The sequence below is a fragment of the Rhinatrema bivittatum genome, chromosome 1 (assembly GCF_901001135.1).
Source record: "Rhinatrema bivittatum chromosome 1, aRhiBiv1.1, whole genome shotgun sequence".
Classification (NCBI taxonomy): Eukaryota; Metazoa; Chordata; class Amphibia; order Gymnophiona; family Rhinatrematidae; genus Rhinatrema; species Rhinatrema bivittatum.
Window position 1 is genome coordinate 4,112,981 of NC_042615.1, and position 23,690 is coordinate 4,136,670.

A 23,690-nucleotide genomic window follows, 5' to 3' on the forward strand; every position below is an offset into this window, starting at 1 on the left:
TTACAAGAGAACATAGTCGGGAGCAACATCAGCAAATATTTCACAGAAAAGGTAGGGGAACCAGTAATGGTTATTTATTTACATGTTTTATATGTGAGAGTCACTAGTTCATAGTGCTTTACAGGTAAAACGTTCATAAATATGAGTGTTACAAGGTGGATAAGAAGTAATACGATGGTAGACATCCAACATGAAAACAGAGCTAGATTAGAGGGCTTTGCAAGGTAGGGCAGTTATTGTTTAAGATTTATTTAGCTTATATGAGACATGGAGATCTGGGTGTTTCTGTCAAGCAGAAGGCGTTTTTGAAGAGCCAAGTTTTAAAGTCACTTTTGAATTTCTTTTTATCTGTTAATGTTTGAAGTTCTTCTGGCAGGGAATTCCAGAGTTTTGGGCCAGCAATGAAAATCCTTCTCTCTCTAGTTAGCGGTAGATGAGAGCCTCTTAAGTTCAGGATTTCTAGGGGGTCTTTGTTCTGTGACGTGAGCGTACGCGGGGGATTGTGAGGTTTAAAAGTTATTCCTAGTAGATCGTTGTTATTCAGGTTAATGTTATTGAATATTATTGTTAGAACTTTATAATGAATTCTTCACTGTACAGGAAGCCAATGCAGAGCCATCAGTATTGGGGTGATGTAGTCAAATGTTCTTGCTCCAGACAATAGTCTAGCTGCGGCATTTTGCAGGGGTTTTAATTGACTTGCAGGAAGTCCTAGAAGTAATGAATTACAGTAATCCAGGTTACAGAAAATGAGGGATTGTAAAATTGTTCTGAAACCTATTGTGCTCAGTAGAGGTTTCAATCGGCTCAAAATCCGCAGCTTGTGGAAACCAGATCTAATCAGCTTGCTTATGTGGGCTTTCACAGTTACAATTTTATTGATTTGGACCCCTAGATCTCTCACTTGGGTTGCAGGGGTTACTTGGCAACTTCCGAGATCTATCACTGGGGATACAGTATTTTGTGGGTTGCGGCTCAACCAAATTATTTCAGTTTTATTGGAGTTCATCCATTGAGCTAATTTTTCTTTTCTTTTAATAATATATTCAGAAATTAGAGATATTTTTTCAAATGATTTTGTTAGAGGGATATAGAATTGGAGATCATCCGCATATAGGAAGAAGTTTAAACCCAGATCTGTTAGTAATTTGCATATGGGCAGCATGTATATATTAAATAATGTTGCTGATAGCGCTGATCCTTGTGGTACGCGAGTTGTGCTTTGGAAGGTGTCAGACAAGTAATTGTTGAGCTTTACTTGGAAGGATCTATCTGTGAGGAAAAAGAGGTGAACCATTTTAGCACATTTCCATCAATCCTGATGTTTTTCAACTGTTGGCACAGCAGGTTATGGTCAATAGTGTCGAAGGCAGCTGATGGATCAATCAGGACTAGGCAGTATGATTTGTTTTGAGTCAAAACTTCATAAAATAGGATCAGTTAAGGGTTGAAGAAGAGTTTCAGTTGAGTGGTTTTTCCGGAATCCGAATTGCTTAGGATAAAGTGTCTTATTGTCTTCAAGATGATTTTTCAAATTGGGTAAGGACTGTTTTTTCAAGTATTTTTGCAATGAAGGTTAAGTTGGAGATTAGCAATAATTATTCCAATCATTTCTACCAGATGTATTTTTTTAAATTGGTTTTATAACTGCCTGTTTTAGACTTTGGGACATATAATCTTCTGCAAGGGCGAGGTTGACTAGCATTGTGATTGTAGGGGTTATTGTCTGGTTTACTTGTTTTAGCAGGATGGCTCCTATCGGGTCAAGGGGATGTGTAGCAGGTTTTAGTTTGGCTGTGATATTGCTTATCTTGTTTTGATACTCTGTCAAATGATGACCATTTATCTAGTGCCGATAGATCCTCTGTTCCTGTCAGAGCGTAGGAATATGTGATTTGTTGATTCAGCATCTTGCTTTTTTCTGTTAGTGCTGTTGCGTAATCATTACATGAAAGTTTTGCAAAAATGTTCATTGTATGATATGAAGAATGGTCTTTAATTAGACTCTTAACTGTCTCAAACAGGAGTTTTGAGTTGAAAATTACTCCATGTATCTGTTTTGCGTAATGTTCTTTTTTTGATTTATTTATTTATTTTTATTTAATTTCTTTTCCTATACCGATGCTCAAGACTAGGTCTTATCGTACCGGTTTACAATGTAACTGAGGGGAAACCAATTAACATCAAGGTAGAAAGTAAAGTTACATTAAACAGGGAGCATAAAACCTGGGCAATGGAAGACAGTACAGAGTTTAAACTAAGAAACAATTAGAGAGAGATAAATATATAAATCAACAAAAACTGTAAGATACAAAAACATAGGTTTATCCTAGGCAGTTATTAGCCTGGTATGTCCAGAGGGAGAAGGAAAGGGTGAGGTTGGGTGGGGGGAAGGGATTGGGGAGGGGTGGGGGAGTGAGAGTCAGTGATGGTTGAGGAGATCCTTCAGCGGTAGGCTTCTGCGAAAAGCCAGGTTTTCAATTTCTTTCTGAAAGTTGAATGGCATTGTTCTTGGTGTAAGTCTTGTGGAAGTGAATTCCAATGTAGTGGACCTGCTGTTGAAAGAGCTCGCTTGTGAATAGTGTTGTGGACCGATGATTTGTTGGGGGGGGCCTTGAGCGAACCTTTGTAGGCAGTTCTGATCGGTCTTGCGGAAGTATGTAATTCAAGTGGGAAGGTGAGTTGGAGAGTGGATTGCTGGTAGACTGATTTGTGGATGATGGTGAGAGCCTTGAAAAGTATTCTATATTGGATGGGCAGCCAGTGTAGAATTTTTAGTATTGGTGTGATATGGTCCTTGCGACGAGTGTTTGTAAGGATCCTAGCCGCTGCGTTTTGCAGCATCTGAAGAGGTTTGGTGGACGAAGCGGGCAGACCAAGTAATAGAGCATTACAATAGTCGATCTTTGAAAACAGTATGGCTTGAAGCACCGAACGGAAATCCTTGAAGTGTAAGAGCGGTCTAAGTTGCTTCAGGACCTGTAGCTTGAAGAAGCATTCTTTGGTTGTGGCGTTAATGAATTTTTTGAAATTCATTCTAGAGTCAAGGGTGGCCCCAAGATCTCTGACCTGGTTTGCTAATGGGATGCTAGCATTATTTGCGAGGGGGTTGTTGTCACAAGGGGAGATAACCAGTAGTTCCGTTTTGGAAGTATTTAGGACCAAATTGAGACTCGAGAGCAGAAGGTTGATGGCGTGTAAGCAGTTGTTCCAGAAATTTAGAGTAGAGATGGGGTCTGAGATGGGGATTATGATTTGTACATCGTCCGCGTATATAAAGTGGGTGAGATTGAGACTATTGAGTAGCTGGCATAAAGGGAGTAGATATATATTGAACAGGGTAGGGGAAAGAGACGAACCCTGAGGTATACCTTGGTTTGATGGAATGGAGTGAGATTCTTTGTCATTTATTTAATGACATTATTTAATGTCATTATTTAATTTAATAATGAACATTATTATTTAATAATGACATTATTATTATTATTAAATAATGACATTATTTAATGACATTATTTAATGTCATTTAATGTCATTTAATGACATTATTTAATGTCATTATTTAATTTAATAATGAACATTATTATTTAATAATGACATTATTATTATTATTAAATGACATTATTTAATGTCATTATTTAATTTAATAATGAACATTATTTAATAATGAACATTATTATTATTATTAAATTAATTATTTAATAAATAATTAATTTAATAATGAACATTATTTAATGTTCATTATTTAATGAACATTATTTAATGTTCGTTAGTGTTCGGTAATAGGAAAGGTAAGATTTGTATCTTTTTAGTGATTCATCCGTAGAGTTTTTTTCACCATCTTTTTTCTAGTTTTCTTAGTTGTTTTTTAGACGTTCAGTTTTTCATTATACCAGGGGTTCATTTTTCTCTGATTTTCTTTATTTTTATTTGTAGTGGGCTATGTTCATCTGCAATTTCCTTGATCATATGTTCCCACGAATCAAATGCATCATAGCAGCTGTTTAGGTTTAAATCATTAATTTTGATCTCTAATACATTTGTTAGCGTTTCCATTTTTATTTTCTTTCTGAATGTTACGGTGTTTTTTCATCTCAGAGTTTTTAGTTATTAGTTTATTGTATATAGGATTAGCTTTGATTAGATGGTGATCAGACCATAGGATTGTCTTAATACTTATATTGTAGTAATTAGGATTTGCAAATATTAAATCAAGTGTGTTGCCAGCTATGTGGGTGGCTTCAGAGATGTGTTGAGTCCATCCTAAGGCCTCCATTGCATCAAGGAACAAGTTGCAAGAGGGGGATCATGGTGAAACATTTAGATGTAGATTAAAGTCTCCTAAGATAATTGTTTCAGGAGTACGGAATTCTTTTGTGAAAAGTTTGATAATCGGTGAGCAGTCTTTTTGGAGTAGGTCAGGTGGACAGTATACTAATCCAATATTAATTTCTTTTGATTTTAAGATAGCTACTTCATATAGAGGATACATTTTTTTATTTTCTTTAGTGTTAATTTGAGTTCTTTGTTGCAGATTATTAGCAAGCATCCACCTTTTCTTTGTTGTCCTGGTATATGGAATAGATCGCGGCTAGGATGAGATAATTGGTTTAAGAGTACATTGTCTTTGTCGTTTAACCAGGTTTCAGCTATGCAAAATATTGTAGGTTATTGTTCATCAATAAAGAAATTCAAGAGGCTATTGAAAGAGTTTCTGCTCCAGTGTGTCTTTAGTATAATTTTAGAATGCATGACCTTGACATATGCTTAGACCTTTTTGTAAGGGCTATTTGAGTCATTTGTTGTCTGCTTACTCCTGTATTATGTGTTGGCATAATAATGTTGAGATTATGGTTTCTATGAAACTTGATGACTTTTGTTTTTGTTTCGTTTGTCATGTTATTGTTTTAATGATATGTATGTACGTTGTAAATTGCCTAGACCTTTGCGTTAGGTGGTTAATAAATTTTAATAAATGAAATGAAAATATCATCCTTGATAAGTGGGATATTTTTTAAACTGATTGAGCGTTCAGTAGTAGTAGGGTGAATAGTATGCAAGTTTTGATATTTTGGATTTTGTTGTGCATTGTAGAAATGTATTAGCCTTGTTAAGTTTTTTGTTTTTGTTGTTCATTAGGTCACCTTTCTTTCAGTTACCTATTAGACCTATTTTGATTTTTGAATCCATATTTGACAGTGATGTCTTGGCAATAGTAGCAAAGCTGTTTCCTCAGGAGATCTCCCAGCACAACAGTATTAACCTTAGGCAGTCACCCAGTAGGGGATAGACAGTGGGAGAAAATGGAGCGAATAAGATCAGTTGGTTTCTAGTGATAGGGTATGTAGTGGTGTCCTTGTACGGTGGTGCGATGGTTTAATTAGGTGGAGATTTCAGGTGAAGACTTCGTGTTGGTGCCTGTTAAATCAGGTGGTGATTTCAGGTTGAGATTTCATTTGGTGGTGCCGTCTTCAGTTGGTTTAATCAGAAGGTAATCTCAGTGGATACTGTGGGTTCACCGGGCGGGGGTACACCACTACTCACAGACCATTCCACCCTTTACAATAAATGGAGTTGTGGCTCTTTTCTCACTTCTGCAGGTCAATTGCTCTCTCCTGCCTCTTCTCACCACAGCAGAGTAACTGTGGTTGCTGATGCACCTAATCTCCTGCCTTTTCTCCTCAGTGGCTCAGCTTACCATTCTCTCAGGTCCTAGGGACATGTTGCTCAGTCTCCTCTCTCTTTCTCAACTCTGGGGCTCCAGCTGATGATCCTCGCTCCGTTCACTGGGTGGAGGCTGCAAGAGGCAGTTTGAGGAGGGAGGGTAGACTGGGCTTGCGCAAGGTCTTCAGCAGCGCACCGCTCCCCAGGAGGAGGAAGCCACGGCAGTCAGGCGGGCAAGCAAGAAGGCCGCAATAATCGGGAGTGAGGTCAGGCAGACAGATGAGAAGGCCGCAGTTTACCGCTCTTCGGGGGGAGGAGGCCGTGACAGTCTGATTAGAGAGCTCATAGTACTCTCAAGAAAGCCTCCTTGCAGCTAAAAATCAAAATATCTCACTGGTCCCTAGAAGTTGAAAACAGGATGCAGCTTGCTTTAGATACTGCTCTTTGGCTAACTGCTAAGTAAGAGTAATCTTGGGCTGTTCCTTCCAAGAAATGGGATTCCAAGGTCAAGCCTGAGATAGGAAAGGAAATTTACAATACTCCAGACTTCCCCTTTTCCCTGAACGTTAGGGACACAAAGCAGGCAGGTAAGACCAGGCTTAAAAAAAAAAAAAAAAATCAGGGTGCAGAGGAAGGTCTCAATCACTGACAAGACCTTCAATTTTCTGCATCAAGTTTGCAGTACAAACTATTTCCATATATTTTAACCTAGATATGTTCCAAATTTGTTAGAGCCACAAACGTCAGTTTATTACTCTACAATAATACAAAAATATAGTAGGGGGAACTCCATGAAGTTAGCATGCAGCACATTTAAAATCAGAGAAATTTATTTTTCACTCAATGTATAATTAAGCTCTGGAATTCTTTGCCAGACGATATGGTTAAGCCAGTTAGTGTTATGAACTAGCTCCTACGGAAGGAGGAGTTAGCAATCTGTAATGAACTAGCTCCTAAGGGAGGAGGATTTAACAATCTGTTATGAAACGGCTCCTGAGGAAGGAGGAGTTAGCAATCTGTTAGGATCTCCATGAGGAGTAGCAATCTTGTTATGCTTCGGCTCCTGTGGAGGGAGGAGTTAACAAACTGTATGGGTTTAGACTACGGAGTAGCAATCTGATATGAGTCTGTTGCTGAAGACTCCTGATGGAGAAGGAGTAGCAATCTGTTACCAGCGGAGTGCTTGGAGAGGGCACTCAGCTATAGAGGAATGTAGATAGGTGGATCCTAGGGCAGATGGCAGATGACTGCGCCCCCAGGAGGATATTCTGAGAGGGACCACCGGCTAGGCTTGAGTACGGAGACAGACACAGATAATTCTTTTATTAGACAGGTTAGTAGAACAACCAGAGGTGGCAGTAGCGAGCTGATATGCCCGGCAGGGCTGAAGTCCCTCAGGAACTGGAACAGCAATCCCAGGGTTGCTGAGCTGTAGAGAAACTATAGATAGTGAGTTAGACAGGGTATGCTGTGTTCATAGCCAGAACTGGATGACAAACTCACATAAGGTCTTTAAGAAGCTCAGTAGCTGGAAAGGGTTAGACCCTCAAGGAGCGAGTACCTGGTTCCAGGCAGTAGAGAATCTTCAGAGTGTTCAGGAACATGGGCCCTCGAGAAGCGAGTACCGGTTCCTATCGGCAATAAAGAAATAAAGAAAAGAGAGCGAGGCCCCCGAGGAGCGGGTACCCCTAGTAAGTCTGAGGAGGCAGAGTAGCTTGGATGAATCCCTTGCTAACTCAATTCGTTAGCAAATACTGAGACCTTTTATATTGGAAGTGGATGACGTCATCTCAGGGGGACGCCCTCGAGGTTCGCGCCCTTGCTGGTACAACAATCGGAGCGCGCACGCCCTACGTCATCAGGAACATGGCGGATCCGCAGCGTCGTGCCGGTCCGGGGACACCGGAGGGAGACGGCAAGAAGACGCCGCGGCAGCTAACCTTCCATCATACCTGGAGGGAGTATCCACAGAGGTAAAGAGGGCGGAGTGAGGACGTCGAGCAGTGACGGACACAACAGTTAGTGTAGCTGGGTTTTAAAAAGGTTTGGATAAGGTCCTGGAGGAAAAGTCAATAAACTGCTATTAATCACTAGTAATAGCCACTGCTTGTTGCCAGCATTAATAGCATAGGATCTATTTAATGTTTGGGTACTTGCCAGATACTTGTGACTACTGGAGACAGGATACTGGTCTTGATGGACCCTTGGTATGTTGAAGCCTGGGATAGGTACAGAAGAAAGAAATGGGAAGGCTGGAGATCAGCTGGGGTCTGTGGCACTATAACAGGAAGCACAGTGGAAAGAGCATAGGAGCTGTATGGTCTGCATCTGCCAGTGAATTCCATGAGAATAAGTGCGAATCCAGAAGCGTATGAAAAACATTTGCACCAAAGGTTGTTTCTTGAATGAAGCAAACATTTATCCAACTTTTGCTGGCATGCAGTTTATAAATAGATCAGAACTGTTTTGTGTTTTCAAAGGAAATGCAAGAGGATGTGATGAAAGCTGTTTGTGTAGCTGGATTTAAAAAAGGTTTGGACAAGTTACTGGAAGAAAAGTCCATAAACCATAGTTAAGGTGGACTTGGGGAAATCCACTGCTAGCCCCTGGGATAAGCAACTTGGTATCTATTGAATGTAGGAATCCTGCCAGCTACTTGTGACCTGGATTGGCCACTGTTGGAAACAGGATGCTGGGCTTGATGGACCTTTGGTCTGACCCAGCATGGCAATTTCTTATGTTCGTATGATAGCACGTAGAATACATGGGAGATTGTTCAAGCTAAATCTACCTCTTTACAGAATTTTTTTTATTGAATATATAAAAAATTGTAAAAAGTGACAAATATTCTAGAGTTTGCAATAAAAAGATGACAGATTATTACAATTGATGGTGCACGAAAAATACAAGACTTAATATGCATACATTTGGTGCCAGAGATGATTGTCATTCCCCAATATAAACTGAGTTAATCAAGCTGTCAGCTGTTTTGGTGGCAGATCCTATTGATTTTTTATATAGTTTTCCCTCTTTAGGATCTGTTTACATAATGCCAGACTGTGCCCAGGCTGTCTTGTCTCCTCAGCTTTATCTGCTTGTGCATTTTCTGCTTCTATCCCCAGGCTGACAAATCTGATTCAAATAGCAGCTGTTGGGCTCAGTCCGAGCTGATGCTAGACCAGCCATGGGATTCATTAACCTTCCAGACTATTTTTAAACCCCTGCCGGCTTACAGTGTTAGCTCAACAGTTAGCGATGCTGATAAAACACCTGCCTAAATCTACTTACATATTTCCTGGGCACCAAAAGTCATACGAGATGAGACTATTATAGAGACATGGTTCAGAGCCTCATGAATGGGATACGGCCATAACGTAAGGAAGGACAGAGGACAGAAAAGGGGGAAGAGTAGCTGCTCTTTATGTCAAAAACAATATACAAGCAACTGAATTGCAAGGGACGTGGGTGCCTGGGAGGGACCTGGCATTCCCCCGGGGGGCTGGGCACTGCCCTGTGGGGAGGACCCCCCCAGGGATGGGGTCCCATGGGAAAATCCAGAGGCTGGCTCCTGCTCTGCAGGAAAGCCCTGTGCATCAATATCACAAATTCCGGCGAGAACGAAGGCACCCCCGAGGGGGGGAAAGCCGGGACCTCCCCATCCTGAAAACCCGGCTCCGCAAACGGAGCTAAAACTGGTGGCGTCGCTGAAATCGGGTCCCCTGCGTCCTCCCCCGAAATGCCGGCCTCCTCGTCTGAAAACAAAATGGCCACCGTTCCCGCGCTCAGAGGGAATGGGGCCTGCCGCTTCCGAGCCACGCGGTCCTCCCCGTGGGCTCCTGTGCCGTCCCCCCCCCCCCCGCGGGAGGGCAGCTTGCGCAGAGCCCCTGCCGGCTGCAAGAAGGACAGGCCACCGCTCGCGGCATAGTAAGTCCGGGGGGGGGGGGGCCAGGAACCAGATAGGCGCGGCGAAAACCTCGGCGCCCGACGGAGCAATGCGCGCGGATCACCCCCCCACCGACCCGAGGGAGCCGCCGGGGAATCGGACCTCCCAGCGGCTGGCGGCCCCGGGGAATGGCAGGTCGCGGGGCCGCGGGTCGGCAGCGGTGAGGAGGAGGGGGAGAGGTTAGCAGCACTAACGTGCACCCCAGTGATCCGGCGCGGCCCACGGCGATGGCGAGTACAGCTAAATGAAAAATAAGCCTGAAAACAAATGCAGACACTTACCCCAATATCTGAAGGCAAAGGAGAAGGAAAGGCAGGAGAAGGGAGACCAGGGCGCAGACCTGTCAGCAAGCCCTTCCTGCCCTAACAAAACAAGCCACTTTGCTTTTTCTTTTTTTTTCTCACTTGATCCCTCGGAAACCTAAGCTCCTGTGCTGGGGACTGCCAGTCCCCTGCTCACATCTGCTGGAGTCAGAAGATACTGGGGATTGTGGCAAGGGAGGTGAGGTTATATAGGACCTCCCCCCGAGCTTTTTGTTCTGACTCCATCTGCTGGACGGGGGGGGACATAACCCACCGCCTGGACTGATCCTGGTACGTGCAGGGAACTCGCCAGTTTTGGTAGTGGTTTAGATTATGTAGCTTGGTGATGTGTTGGGATCCTGGATGCTTATCAACCCAGGAAAGCAGAGAACCAAGGATGAAGATCAAAAACTGCGTTGGATAAGGAGTGATATTCTACAAGTGGCCGGCAGCTGGGATATATCCTTAGCAGTGTGGACGGGCCAAATGGTCTTTTTGTACTGTCATCTATGTTAGGTGACATGGACTTTCAGCATCGGACACCTAAAGGAAAATTAGTTTCTTACCTGATAATTTTCGTTCCTGTAGTACCAAGGATCAGTCCAGGACACCTGGGTTGTGACTCCGCACCAGTAGATGGAGACAGACTAAAACTTGTGGGCGGAGCCATATAAGCCCCTGTGCCAGTCACAGCCCCTCAGTCATACGTAATGTCAAAGTAGAAACCCAAAGGGCAACCATAGCTAACTAACAAAACTTGCCATTTAATCGGAAACAATTCCAACCCCTGCGGGAACCGGACTCCCCAACCGGGAGAGCGAACAAGCGGTGAGCGCAAGGAAACAACGATGAGCGGACTCTCCGTCAGCGGGCGGGATCCTGGACTGATCCTTGGTACTACAGGAACGAAAATTATCAGGTAAGAAACTAATTTTCCTTTCCCTGTACGTACCAGGATCAGTCCAGGACACCTGGGATGTACCAGAGCCAACTTACCGAGGGTGGGAAGCAGTCCTGCTCGGAGTACCCTCTCTCCAAACCCTCCGACCTCAGCAGCCTGAACATCCAGACGGTAATGTCTGACGAAGGTATGCAACGACTGCCAGGTAGCCGCCCTACAATCTCTTGGGGCGACACCTGAGAAGACTCCGCCCAGGACGCAGCGTGAGACCTTGTCGAATGAGCCCGAAGACCCACCGGCGGAATCTTTCCCCGTACAAAGTACGCTGAGCCTATGGCCTCTTAGAGCCAACGGGCGATCGTCGTGCGAGATGCTGCAGCCCCTTTCTTGGGACCAGAAAGGAGGACAAAGAGATGATCCGTTATCCGAAAAGGATTAGTGACCTCCAGATAGCGAAGGAGGGACCTCCTCACATCCAGCTTTCGTAAGTCTCTCGTCTTCGGATCCGACGACTCCCCGACCGCGAAAGCGGGAAGTTCAACGGATTGATTCAAATGAAAAGCCGAGACGACCTTCGGAAGAAAGAAGGGACCGTGCGCAAGGAAACGCCTGTGGCGGAGAGTCGCAAGGACGGCTCCCTACATGACCACGCCTGCAATTCCGAGATACGGCGTGCCGAAGAAATCGCCACCAGAAACACGGTCTTCAACGTGAGATCCTAGACAGTAGAGCGCTGCAAAAAGGCTCAAACGGTGCCGAACATAAGGCAGAAAGAACCCAATTAAGATTCCAAGCCGGACAGGAAGGACGCAAGGGAGGACGGAGATGCTTAGCCCCCTTCAGGAAAACGGGCTATATCCGGGTGAAGAGCCAGAGGGGATCCCCCCGACCTTCCCCCGCAAACAACCAAGTGCCACCACTTGGACCCGTAGGGAACTGCACGCCAAGCCTCTGGCCAGTCCCACCTGGAGGAAAGCCAGAATATCAGAGACCTCAGCGGCGGTGGATTCCAAACCTCGCTTCATACACCAATCCTCAAAAACTACCCAGACCCTGACATAAGCCAGGGACGGAGACTGCTTCCGGGACCTCAGCAGCGTAGCAATAACCGCGTCCGAGTAAACTTTGCTCTTTAACCGATTCCTCTCAAAAAGCATGCCGCGAGACAAAAGTGATCCGCCTCCTCCAAACAGACGGGGCCCTGATGAAGCAGCCCCGCGAAGCCGTGGAGACGAAGGGGAGCCTCCGCCGACAACTGAATGAGGTCTGTGAACCATGGACGGCGTGGCCACTCCGGTGCCACCATGATCACGTTGGATGGGTGCAATTCTACACGCCGCAGGATCTTGCCGATCAGTGGCCACGGGGGAAACACGTACAGCAGCACATCCATCGGCCAAGGGAGCACCAGCGCATCGACGCCCTCTGCTCCCCGCTCTCGACGCCGACTGTAAAAAACGCGGAGCCTTCGCGTTGTGCCACGTGGCCATCGGATCCAAGTGGGGAACTCCCCACGTCCTGCAGAGGAGAAGAAACGCCTCGTCCGCCAGTTCCCACTCTCCAGGATCTAGACGATGCCTGCTGAGAAATCCGCCTGCATGTTGTCGACCCCGGCAATGTGAGACGCTGCTATGCTGCTGAGATGTTGTTCCGACCAGGCCATCAAAATTCTCACCTCTTCCGCCACCAGTGGACTTCTCGTCCCTCCTTGACGATTGATGTAGGCCACAGTGGTTGCGTTGTCTGACAGTACTCGGACCGCCTGTCCCCGCACCAAGGGTATGAAGGCTTGGAGAGCCAGACAGACCGTTCTGGTCTCGAGGTGGTTGATGGACCATTGAGCTTGCGACGCTGACCAACGACCTTGCACCGACTTCCCTAGGCAAACTGCTCCCCAGCCGGAGAGACTGGCATCCGTGGCCACCACCGTCCAGTCGGGAACGAGAAGGGATACGCCACAGGACAGATGACTTGGATCCAGCCACCAAAGAAGACTGGATCTCGCCGGACCCACAAGCGGGAGCAGTAGGTAGAAATCCTCTGAAACTGGTGTCCAACGGGACAGCAAAGAAGACTGCAATGGCCGCAGGTGAGCGAACGCCCAGGGTACCAACGCGAGCGTTGAAGCCATAGACCCCAGCACCGTCAGGTAATCGCAGACTCGTGGACGGCGAAGAGACAACAGACGCCGCACCTGAGATTGCAGTTTGCATATCCGATCTTGAGAGAGGATTACCCTGCCCCGTTTCGTGTCGAATAAGGCCCCCAGATATTCCAAGGACTGAGTGGGAGCCAAATAACTTTTGTTGTAATGGACCACCCAGCCTAGGGACTGCAAGAACTGGAAGACCCTGTCCACCGCCCGTCGACACTGACTCTCTGACTTCGCCCGAATCAGCCAATCGTCTAGGTAAGGAAGAACTAGAAGACCTTCCCGTCGCAGCTGCGCCGCCACTACCACCATCACTTTCGTGAATGTCCGAGGCGCCGTTGCAAGACCAAAAAGGAGCGCCCGAAATTGGTAGTGCCTCCCCAGAACGCAGAACCTCAGAAACTGCTGGCACGATGGCTGAATGCCCACGTGAAGGTACGCCTCCGTGAGATCCAGAGGAGTCAGAAATTCGCCCGGACGCACCGAAGCGATAACTGACCGAATCGTTTCCATTTCGAAGTGGGGAACGCGAAGACATCTGTTTACCCCTTTGAGGTCCAGAATTGGCCTTGAAGTGCCGTCCTTCTTGGGAACTACGAAGTAAATGGAGTAACGGCCCGAGCCGCGCCGATCGGCAGGGACGGGGGATATGGCCCCCAAGCTTTCCAGCCGACGGAAGGTGTCCAACATCGCTGCCCTCTTCCTGGGGCCTTGCAGGGCGAGACCAGGAACTTGTCCGCTGGGATGCGAGCAAAATCTAACTCGTAGCCGTGTCTTATCACGTCGAGGACCCACTGGCCCGACGTCACCCTGGTCCACTCCTCGAAATATAAAGTTAACCGTGCCCCTACATTTGGAACGGCGTGCCGCAGGCGCGACGAGAGGTGGACCGGCCGGAGTTCAATGCGAGGGCTTGGGCCCCGCCTTGCTCCCCGTAACGTTTCCCACGAAAGGACTGCTGCCATTGAGTGTTCCGGGAAGAAGATGGTCTATAAGAAGAGCCGGCGGATCTTTGAGGGCGCGATTTCCTGGGCCCCCGGAACCGGGCACTGGCCGGAAAGGAGGGCCGCGCCCTGGCCCTATCCTCGGGCAGCTAGAATGCCCTGTTCTCTCCCAGAGAAACCATCAAATCATCCAACTCCTTGAAAGGTAACGAACCCAGGTGGGCTTTGGAAGAGCCATCCGCTGCCCAGTTGCGTAGCCACAGGAGACAGCGCGCCGAAACTGCGGCTACTATGGACCTAGCAGAGGTGCGCAGCAGGTTGTGGAGGGCGTCAGCTCCATAAGCTATTGCCGCCTCCAATCTATCAGCCTGAGACGCCTCCTCCGCCAACAGGCCTGCATTCGCCTGAAGGACCTGGGCCCAGCGTAAACTAGCGCGCATGGCGAAGTTAGTGCAGATTGCTGCCCGCACCCCTAGGGCGGATACCTCAAATATCTTCTTGAGCTGCACTACAAGCTTCCTGTCTTGTATATCCCGAAGGGCCGTCGGCCCCATGACCGGGATAGTGGGCCTCTTCGTCACCGTGGAGACCGCTGAATCCACCTTTGGAAGTTGCAGAAGCTCCAGCGCCTCCTCCGGGAGCGGGTAGAGCTTATCCATGGCCTTGCTGACTATCAACCCTAATTCCGGGGTATCCCAGTCGCACTGGATCCATATTGACTTCCTGGCGGACCACCACTGGGGAAGCCTCTATCCCCAGGTCCTGGAGAATGGCCGGGATGAATGGCGACAGTTCCTCTCTGCGGAACAGACGGACTACCTTGGGGTCATCCCCGTCCGCTGCCTGGGTACCTGTTCCCGCGCCGGGCTGGGCGGAGCCATCCGCCCCCGTCTCCTCAGCCCCCCTCGGGGGCTCCTCGAGACCACCAGTATCCGCCGTGGAGGAATCTTCTGGATCTGACTCCTGAGGTACGCTCCGGGAAAGCCGTTTCCCTCGCGCTGGCTCCTGGGCGAGCATCGCGGTCTTTTTCGCCTTGCGCTTACTCGGTGGGGCCTGGTTGGAGCCCTCCCCAGAGCCCCCCCCCTCGGGAGCGCTTGCTGCGCTTGTACATAAGTACCTTGCGCAGCAAGCCCGCGAAATCCTCAGAGAAACGACCCGGATTCGGAAGAATCGGCGCCGGAATCCCCCCGGGCCGAAGCCCCTCCTCGGCGCCCCCTCCTGCCGCGCCCCGCTGCGGGGATAACGCGGGAGGGAGAGCCGAATCGCCTGCCGCGGTCCGCGAGAATTCCTTGCCAGTGGCCAAAATGGCCGCCGCTCCCGCGCTGAGCGGGAAAATGTCCTGAGGCCTATTTACTGGGCCTACCCCTCGCGGCGGCGAACGCGCAATCCGAGCCTGAGCCCCCCGCGATGCCCTGGACGTTGGTTCACCGTCCTGGATGCAGGCCGAGCAGAGGCCCTCCTGGAAAAAAAAACGCGCGCGCGCCGACCCGCAGGCCTTGCCTGAAGAACCGCGCGGCAAGCCGGCGACCGCGGGAAGTAAAAAACTGAGGCGCGTCAAAATTAAAGAAAAAACTAATTCGGCGACCTCCCCTCTTGCCTGCGGCGCCCCCCTGCGCGAAAACGACGGAGCAGCGACGCCGAAGCAACGGAGAGCCGGCCGCAACAAAATAAAAACAGAAAACTTTTTTTTTTTTTTTTTTTTTTTTTAAAACGCTGATGCCGCTGTCCCGGGTCCTGGAGCCCTAGTCCTGCAGGGGTGAGTGAACCGGGCTCCCCGGTGTCACCCCTGACGCTGCCACTAGACCAGCCGGGTCCTCGACCCTGGCAGCGGCCTCAACCGGGGGAGGGTAGTCCCCTCAGGACCTCTCAACCCCCCTGGGAGGCAGGGCACCCGAGACTAAGGGATTAAAAGAAAACCCCAATTTGGTATATAAACAACTATGCCTAACAAAAAACCTAGCCCAAAAATTCAAACCTGACTAACACCAACACCAGAACCAGGGCAGGCAGGGCTGTGACCGGACCTGCACCATCTACTGGAGACAGAGTAAGACTGAGGGGCTGTGACTGGCACAGGGGCTTATATGGCTCCGCCCACAAGTTTTAGTCTGTCTCCATCTACTGGTGCGGAGTCACAACCCAGGTGTCCTGGACTGATCCTGGTACGTACAGGGAAATTGTCTTTTCTGAGTGACAGGTGACCAAGGACAATCTGTCTGTTCTTACCCTCCACTGTCCTGCAGAGCGGCAGTAATACTGGTTGTTTTGGGGACAAACAGAAGGAAGAGAGGATAATACTCGCAATGAGCACACTACAGATAAGCAAAGAAAGCAGATTTACTGGCAATCACAGCACACAGAGGAGGAGATATATTAGCAGACAGTGTACACATTTGCTCTGTAAACATTCAGCTCTTATATGTAAATCAGAATCTGAAGCACAAGCAAAAAAACTCAAAATAAAAAGTAATTGTTAAAAATGAAATGTGTTTACCAAAATCAGTTATAAGCAAATTATAATGGTGTAAACAGCACTTAATGCGAGCCTTACATCATTCCAGGTCCAGCATTTCTCACTGGCTGCAATACCAGTCTCCCGGTAATACTCTTCCAATGGTGGCTCCAGGAGAATGACATCAAACGTGGACTTCAGCTCCCGAATATCAAAGACTTCCAGATCTGCCTGTAAATACCTGCAAAGTGCACAGGGGCAAGTGGTCAGCTCATGAGTGAGGAATGCCAGGAAAAGAAGTGGGTCAGCTGTTACTTCCTCACAGTAAAGCGCGGCCGCGGTTACCCTGCTCCTAACCCGCTTTCTACCCACTTTTCGGCCGCGTTAGTCCAACCCGCGATACACTATCCCCTTTAACATACTCTTACAGCGTCCTTAAATCACCGGGTAACCCCTTCCGCACACGGCATGTATATTACATGTAAACGAGCGAATTAGCTATTCCCTCCCATACAGTAACCCGCGCCCCGACTATCGCTTTTTTACCCTGCCGTTTTGCCGCGCGTTTACCCTGCTAACTTATCGCCTACCCTTACCCCTGCGTTAGAGGCAGGGGTAAGGGTAGGCGGCAAACTTTCCCCCAGCCCCCGCTCACCTGCCCTGGCCGCGTCCATGGGTGCTGGTCTCCGGGGCAGCCCCAGTCCTCTCCCCTCCTCCCGAAGCAACGAAAGCGGAAAAAAGCAAAAAAGCGAAAAAAATAAGTTGCAAGAGAGAGAGGGGAGAGAGGACGGGCAATCCTACGCTCGGGATTGCCAGTCCTCTCTCCCCTCCTCCCGAAGCAAGGCGCGTAAAGCAGCCTTGCTCCGGGAGGAGGGGAGAGAGGACTGGCAGTGTAAAGCGACGAAGCGACTTACTTTTTTTGCAACCCCCTTCGGAGATGGACATCGGTGAAGACGACCGCGGCTCCCCTGCCTCCAGCTGCCCGCGAAGATGGACGCATCGCACGGGCGAAAGCGGCCCCTGTGCGTGCAATTGGGCTGCTCAAGATGTGACGTCACATGCCGTGACACCAAACGTCACGACTTGAGCGGCCCAATTGCACGCACAGGGGCCGCTTTCGCCCGTGCGATGCGTCCATCTTCGCGGGCAGCTGGAGGCAGGGGAGCCGCGGTCGTCTTCGCCGATGTCCGTCTCCGAAGGGGGTTGCAAAAAAAGTAAGTCGCTTCGTCGCTTTACACTGCCAGTCCTCTCTCCCCTCCTCCCGGAGCAAGGCTGCTTTTCGAGCCTTGCTTCGGGAGGAGGGGAGAGAGGACTGGCAATCCCGAGCGTAGGATTGCCCGTCCTCTCTCCCCTCTCTCTCTTGCTACTTTTTTTTTTTTCCGCTTTTTTCCACTTTCGTTGCTTGCTTCGGGAGGAGGGGAGAGAAATCTGGCAATCCTGAGCGTCGGAGAACCGTCCACTTCCTGGTACCTGTCATTTCAAATGACATTTGAAATGACAGATACCAGCGTGTCCGTGAAGTGTTAGGCCCGCGCACCCAGGATACTGTATAGCGCTCTATACAGTAAAATGGGTTGCGTGGGCCTAACGTTTCACGGACGTTTCTTGGACGCAGCTTGCATTTGCAAGCTATTTACATACAGTATCGAGCGGTAGGTGAGCTGGACTGTGCGTGCGGCAACCGCGGGTGCGCCCGGCACTAACACAGCTCTTCCTACCGCTCCTTACTGTATCGGCCTGAATGCCAGCACACAACCCAAGGGGTTGGCCTGCCAGGTAGTACTGTGGCCAGCTGCAACTCATCAGTGGAAATATAGCATACCAATTGCTTTAAAAATCCAAAATCCAAATTCTAGTCAGCGAAACATGTAAACCACACATCCAGGATGTAACTGTGGTCACAACCATAACTGTGCTGCTTACTATGTTTTGATTTGTTTTATACAAAAGGAGAAATCCGTTCTTACCTAATAATTTCATTTCCTCAAGTCCAGCCAGACCAGTCCAGATGCATGGGTTATGCATCCCAACCAACAGATGGAGACAGACTGAACCAGCGTAGGAGGCCACTGCTCTGAGCTATTCCCTTCTTGAGGTTTCAATATGGCCAATGCTCCCACTGCAACAGCATGCCGGCAGGAATAGCCAGCAGATAACCCTGCAAATGCAGCCCTCCTGAAGCGGACGACTGCATATGCTGCCCTCTCTCTCTCCTCCCCACTCCCAGTGCCTATCAGTATAATCCACATGCGCTGTTAACTACGATTTTGTGTTTCTATCTTGCTATTTTATGAATTGTATTGTAATTCGCCTAACATATTTTGCTACAGGCAAAAAAGGTGAAATTACTTCTTGAGTTTCTCTAATCTCATACGTAAACCAATGAAGTAGAAAATGTTTGAGCTCGTAACAAGGTACTTACCACTTTCGAGGAATAACCATGCTTCAATAGCCATGCCCTCTCAAGGGCCAAACCATAAGCGCAGTTGCTTACTTGTAGCAGGTGTTCTCCTAGGACAGCAGGATGTTAGTCCTCACATGTGGGTGACATCATCTGATGGAGCCCAGCACGGAAAACTTTTGTCAAGGTTTCTAGAAGCTTTGACCAGCACACTGAGCATTGCCCAGCCTGCTGCTATCTGCGCGTCCACGCGAGGTCCCCCTTCAGTCTCGTAATATAGATGAAAAAATACGAGCCAAAAAAAATAAACACAACAAACTGAAAGGAGAGCCCAAGTTCATGGGGAGGAGGGCGAGATTCCTGAGGACTAATATCCTGCTGTCCTAGAAGAACACCCGTTAAAGGTAAGCGCTTTCTCCTAGGACAAGCAGGATGGTAGTCCTCGCATGTGGGTGAGTATCAAGCTCCAGACCGTCCCTGGCCACCACACGGACCCACAGCGACCGACCAAAGTGCCAACAGGCACAACAACTGGGGCGCCGTGGGCCAAAAAGGGACTGTCTGGTTCCCACAGAGCACGGGAAAAAAGTTGGGTTCAGGACTGAAACAGGTTGCGGAGGATGGATTGACCAAAGGCACTGTCCTGATGCCCGTCCTTGTCCAAACACTAATGAGCGCAAACATGTGAAGAGAACTCCAGGTTGCAGCCCAGCAAATCTCTGCGATGAAGACTGCGCGCAGATAAGCTACCGACGCCGCCATGGCCCACACAGAGTGAGCCTTTACTCTGCCGGCAAGCGGGAGGCCTGCCTGCTGATAGCAAAAGGCAATGCAATCTGCTAACCAGTTCAACAGGGTCTGCTTACCCACAGCCCTTCCCAATCTGTTGGAATCAAAAGATACGAAGAGCTGGTTGGACTGTTTGTGGCGTGCTGTACAATCCTGAAAGAAAGCCAAGGCATGAAAGGCTCGCTCCCCCAAGTGGGAATGAGGCCTGGGGAAGAAGGTGGGTAACACGATGGACCGATTAAGGTGGAAATGTGATACCACCTTGGGCAGGAACTTCAGATGCATACTCAACACCACACAATCATGGAAGAACTTCATGTATGGTGGGTAGATCACCAGAGCTTGAAGCTCACTGACCCTTCGAGCTGACGTAATCACCACCAGGAACAAAACTTTCCAGGTAAGGAACTTCAGGTCGCAAGATCGCAGCGGCTCAAAAGGAGCTCGCATGAGCCGTGGGAGGACAACGTTGAGGTCCCAGGCTGTGACAAGAGGCTGAAGAGGGGGCTTCAGCTGGAGGGGTCCCGCATGAACCAGCCTACCAAAGGTTGCGCAGAAACCAGTGTGCCAGTGACACCCCGATGGTACGCACTGACAGCATTCAGGTGCTGTCTGAAGGCCAGTCTCTGAGAGGTGCCACAGGTAGTCCAACAGCTGAGGAAGGGGGCAGGAGAAGGGATCCAAGCCATGCCCCGCACACCAGATGGAAAATCTTTTTTCCCCCACTTCAAGCCATAGGACTTTCTGGTGGAAGGTGTTTGGGATGCCACCAGTACCTGAGGAGTGCCAGAGACTGAAGGACTATGCGTTCAACAACCAAGCCATCAGGGCCAATGCCTAGAGGTTCGGCTGGCACAGGGTGCCCAGACCCTGAGAGATGAGATTTGGTGCCAACTCCAGCCAGACGGGGGCCCGCACCGACAAGTCCTGCAGAAGCGGGAACCAGACTTGATGTGCCAGGAAGGGCGCCACCAGGATCTTGGTCCCGTCGTCCTGTTGAAGCTTCAGCAACATCTTCAGCAGAGCAGCAGACGGGAGTACACATATAGCAGGCCTCTCCCCAGTGGAGGGAGAAGGCATCGCAGGCCAGATGTCCGTCCCCCGACAACAGGGAGCAGAACTTGCTCACCTTGTAGTTATGAGATGAGGCAAAGAGGTCCACAACCGGCGTGCCCTAGCGGCGAAACAGCCTGGCCGCCACTCCCGAGTGGAGGGACCACTCATGAGTCTGAAAGGAATGGCTTAAGCGATCCGCCAGGACATAAGATGACCTGGCAGGTACGTGACAGACATCCCCTGCGAGAGGGCCCAAGTTCACATTTGCACCGCCTCCATGAGCCTGTGCCTCCCTGGTTGTTGATATTTATTTATTTTATTTCAGATTTTTATATACCGGCATTCGAGACTGCAGTCACATCATGCTGGTTCACATAAAACAGGGGTGCATAGTAAACATAAACTAGAACAATGGTGCCGAAAAGGCACCATTGATATACCACATTGCAACTTGGTTGTCCGTCCGAATCAGAATTTCCTTGGTCGACAATTGGTCCCCGAATTCCCACAAGGTATACAGGATTACTTGAAGCTCCAGGAAGTTTATCTGATTGTGGACGTCGGAGGCAGTCCAGAGACCTTGCGTGTGGATTCCATTCACATGGGCTCCCCAGCCCTGAGGAGAAGCGTTGGTGGTGAGAATAGCTTGGGGCGGAGAGGTTTGGAAGGGAACTACTTTTTCCAATTTGGAAAGATCTTCCCACCAGGACAGAAGGTCCATGATTAAGAACATAAGAACATAAGAAATTGCCATGCTGGGTCAGACCAAGGGTCCATCAAGCCCAGCATCCTGTTTCCAACAAAGGTCAAACCAGGCCACAAGAACCTGGCAATTACCCAAACACTAAGAAGATCCCATGCTAATGATGCAATTAATAGCAGTGGCTATTCCCTAAGTAAACTTGATTAATAGCCATTAATGGTCTTTTCCTCCAAGAACTTATCCAAACCATTTTGAACCCAGTTACACTAACTGCACTAACCACATCCTCTGGTAACAAATTCCAGAGCTTAATCATGCATTGAGTGAAAAAGAATTTTCTCCGATTAGTCTTAAGTGTGCGACAGGAGCCTCGAGATCCTGGGAAGCCTGTTGCCATTGGGACCACAAGGTCCATTGGGCCCTCCTCATGCAAAGGCGAGCCAGAGGGGTCACATGGATAGAGGCCATCATGTGGCCCAGCCGGCGGGCTGATAACCTCCGGCTGTTCCAGATAAGGGTAGTCAGCGAGGCAAGGGCGACTGCTCGGTCCATGGGCAAAAAAGCTTTTGCCTGTGCCGTGTCCAGTCTGGCGCCTATGAAGTCCAGCTGAGGAGACGGGCAGAGATGAGACTTGCGGAAGATGATAAACCCCAAAGCCTGCAGCGTTTGCACCATCAGGGCCAGAGCATGCAAGGCTCCTGAGCGGGAGTCGCTCTTGAGCAACCAGTTGTCCAGGTAGGGGGACACGTGCCTAAGGTAGGCGGTCACCACCACTAGGCATTTGGTAAAAATGCGGGGGGCCAATGCCAGCCCGAAGGGCAGCACTTTGTACTGGTAATGTGCTTTCCCCACCATGAAGCGGAGGTACTTCCGGTGCCTGGGGGAAGAGAGCAATGTGCGCATAAGCCTCTTTGAGATAGAGGGAGCAAAGCCAGACTCCTCCTCTGAGGAACGGGAGCAGCGTGCCCAGAGAGACCATCTTCAACTTTTCTCTGATAAGAAACTTGTTCAACACCCGGAGGTCAAGAATGGGGCGCAAGCCACCATTCTTTTCGGAATGAGGAAATACCTCGAATAGAACCCTCGGCCCCACTGAAGGTGAGGGACTGGCTCCACCACGCCCGCCACAAGAAAGGTGATGGGTGGACGAACCCCACAATCGACATAGGGGAGAGGTCTCCGGGAGCAGACTGGTTTAGACGGTACCCCTGATGGATGATAGTGAGGACCCATCAGTCCGACGTGATCTCTTCCCAGTGATGGGTGAAGCTCAAAAGCTTGCCTCAGACCAGGGGATCCGATGTCAGGGATACGGTCAACTGACCTTCGCTCCCTCGCTGCCAGTCAAAAGCCCGTAGCTGGGGCCTAGGGCAAGGGTGGCCCCCTGGAGCAGGTGCGAGGCGTTTGAACCCTGGAGGCTGGAGGATAAAACTTCCTCTGCCTGTAGAAAGGCTTCCGGGATTCTGGCCTAGAGGACAGGGCATCAGAAGCTCTAGCAGAAAGCTGTTGAAGGGTGTCATGATGGTAATTCAATTGCGCTACCGCATCCTGGACATTATCCCAGAAGAGATTGCCTAGCCTATCCTGGATCTCTGGCTGGAGGACAGAGGCTCTGAGCCATGCCTTTTGCCGATGCCAACCGCAGCTAAGTGGGTCGCCGTCTCAAATACATCATAGGTGAAACGCTCCTCGTGCTTCCCAGCCTCGAGACCCAGAAGGACAATGACCGAGAGGGCCTCCTGTTGTTGTTGAGGTAGGTCCTCTGCGAAGTCCTGAACCCGTTTCCAGAGACTGCGGTTATACTGGGTCACAAAGTTGGTAGGCAGCGATGCAGACCACCAGCATGGTGATTGGAAGACTTTCCTGCCCAGGGCATCCAGCTCCCTGTGCTCACGTCCCGGAGGGGCGGATGGGTGCGGGAGCGCCGGGCCTTTTTCAAGGCGGACTCCACAACCACCAACTGGTGGGGGAGGTGCCACTTCTAAAACCCCATGGCCTGTTGCACCAAGTAGGTGGCGTCAGCCTTTCTATTGAGAGGGGAGATAGAAATGGGGTGCTCCCACATGTGGAGGAGGAGGTCCTTGAAAATGTTGTGGATAGGAACTGCCATGATCTCCTTAGGAGCGTCGATGAACCGGAGACCCTCCAGCATCTTATGTCGCGTGTCCTCTTCGGTGAGCAGTTGAAAGGGATGGCTTCAGCCATGGCCCTGAAAAATCCTGCAAAGGACAGGTCCTCAAGGGGCGACTGGCGCCGTTCCTCCGGAGGGGAGGGCTCCGAGAGGGGGTCGTCCGAATAAATGGAGGATGACTCCGTGGAGTCATCACCCCAAGGGTCATAAGGCCCATCCTTCTCACCAGGACCAGCGTGCCGTGGGCAAGGT

At 49.4% G+C, this 23,690-nt stretch overlaps 1 protein-coding gene across 1 annotated transcript in view; it reads right to left on the bottom strand.

Moving 5' to 3' along the window:
• METTL14 (methyltransferase like 14) overlaps positions 1 to 23,690 on the bottom strand; it is a 117,821-nt gene that overhangs the window by 42,310 nt on the left and 51,821 nt on the right. The window contains exon 7 of the mRNA XM_029614955.1: positions 16,458 to 16,599. Coding sequence (XP_029470815.1) covers positions 16,458 to 16,599 — 142 coding nt within the window. The remainder of the gene's footprint in view (positions 1 to 16,457; positions 16,600 to 23,690) is intronic.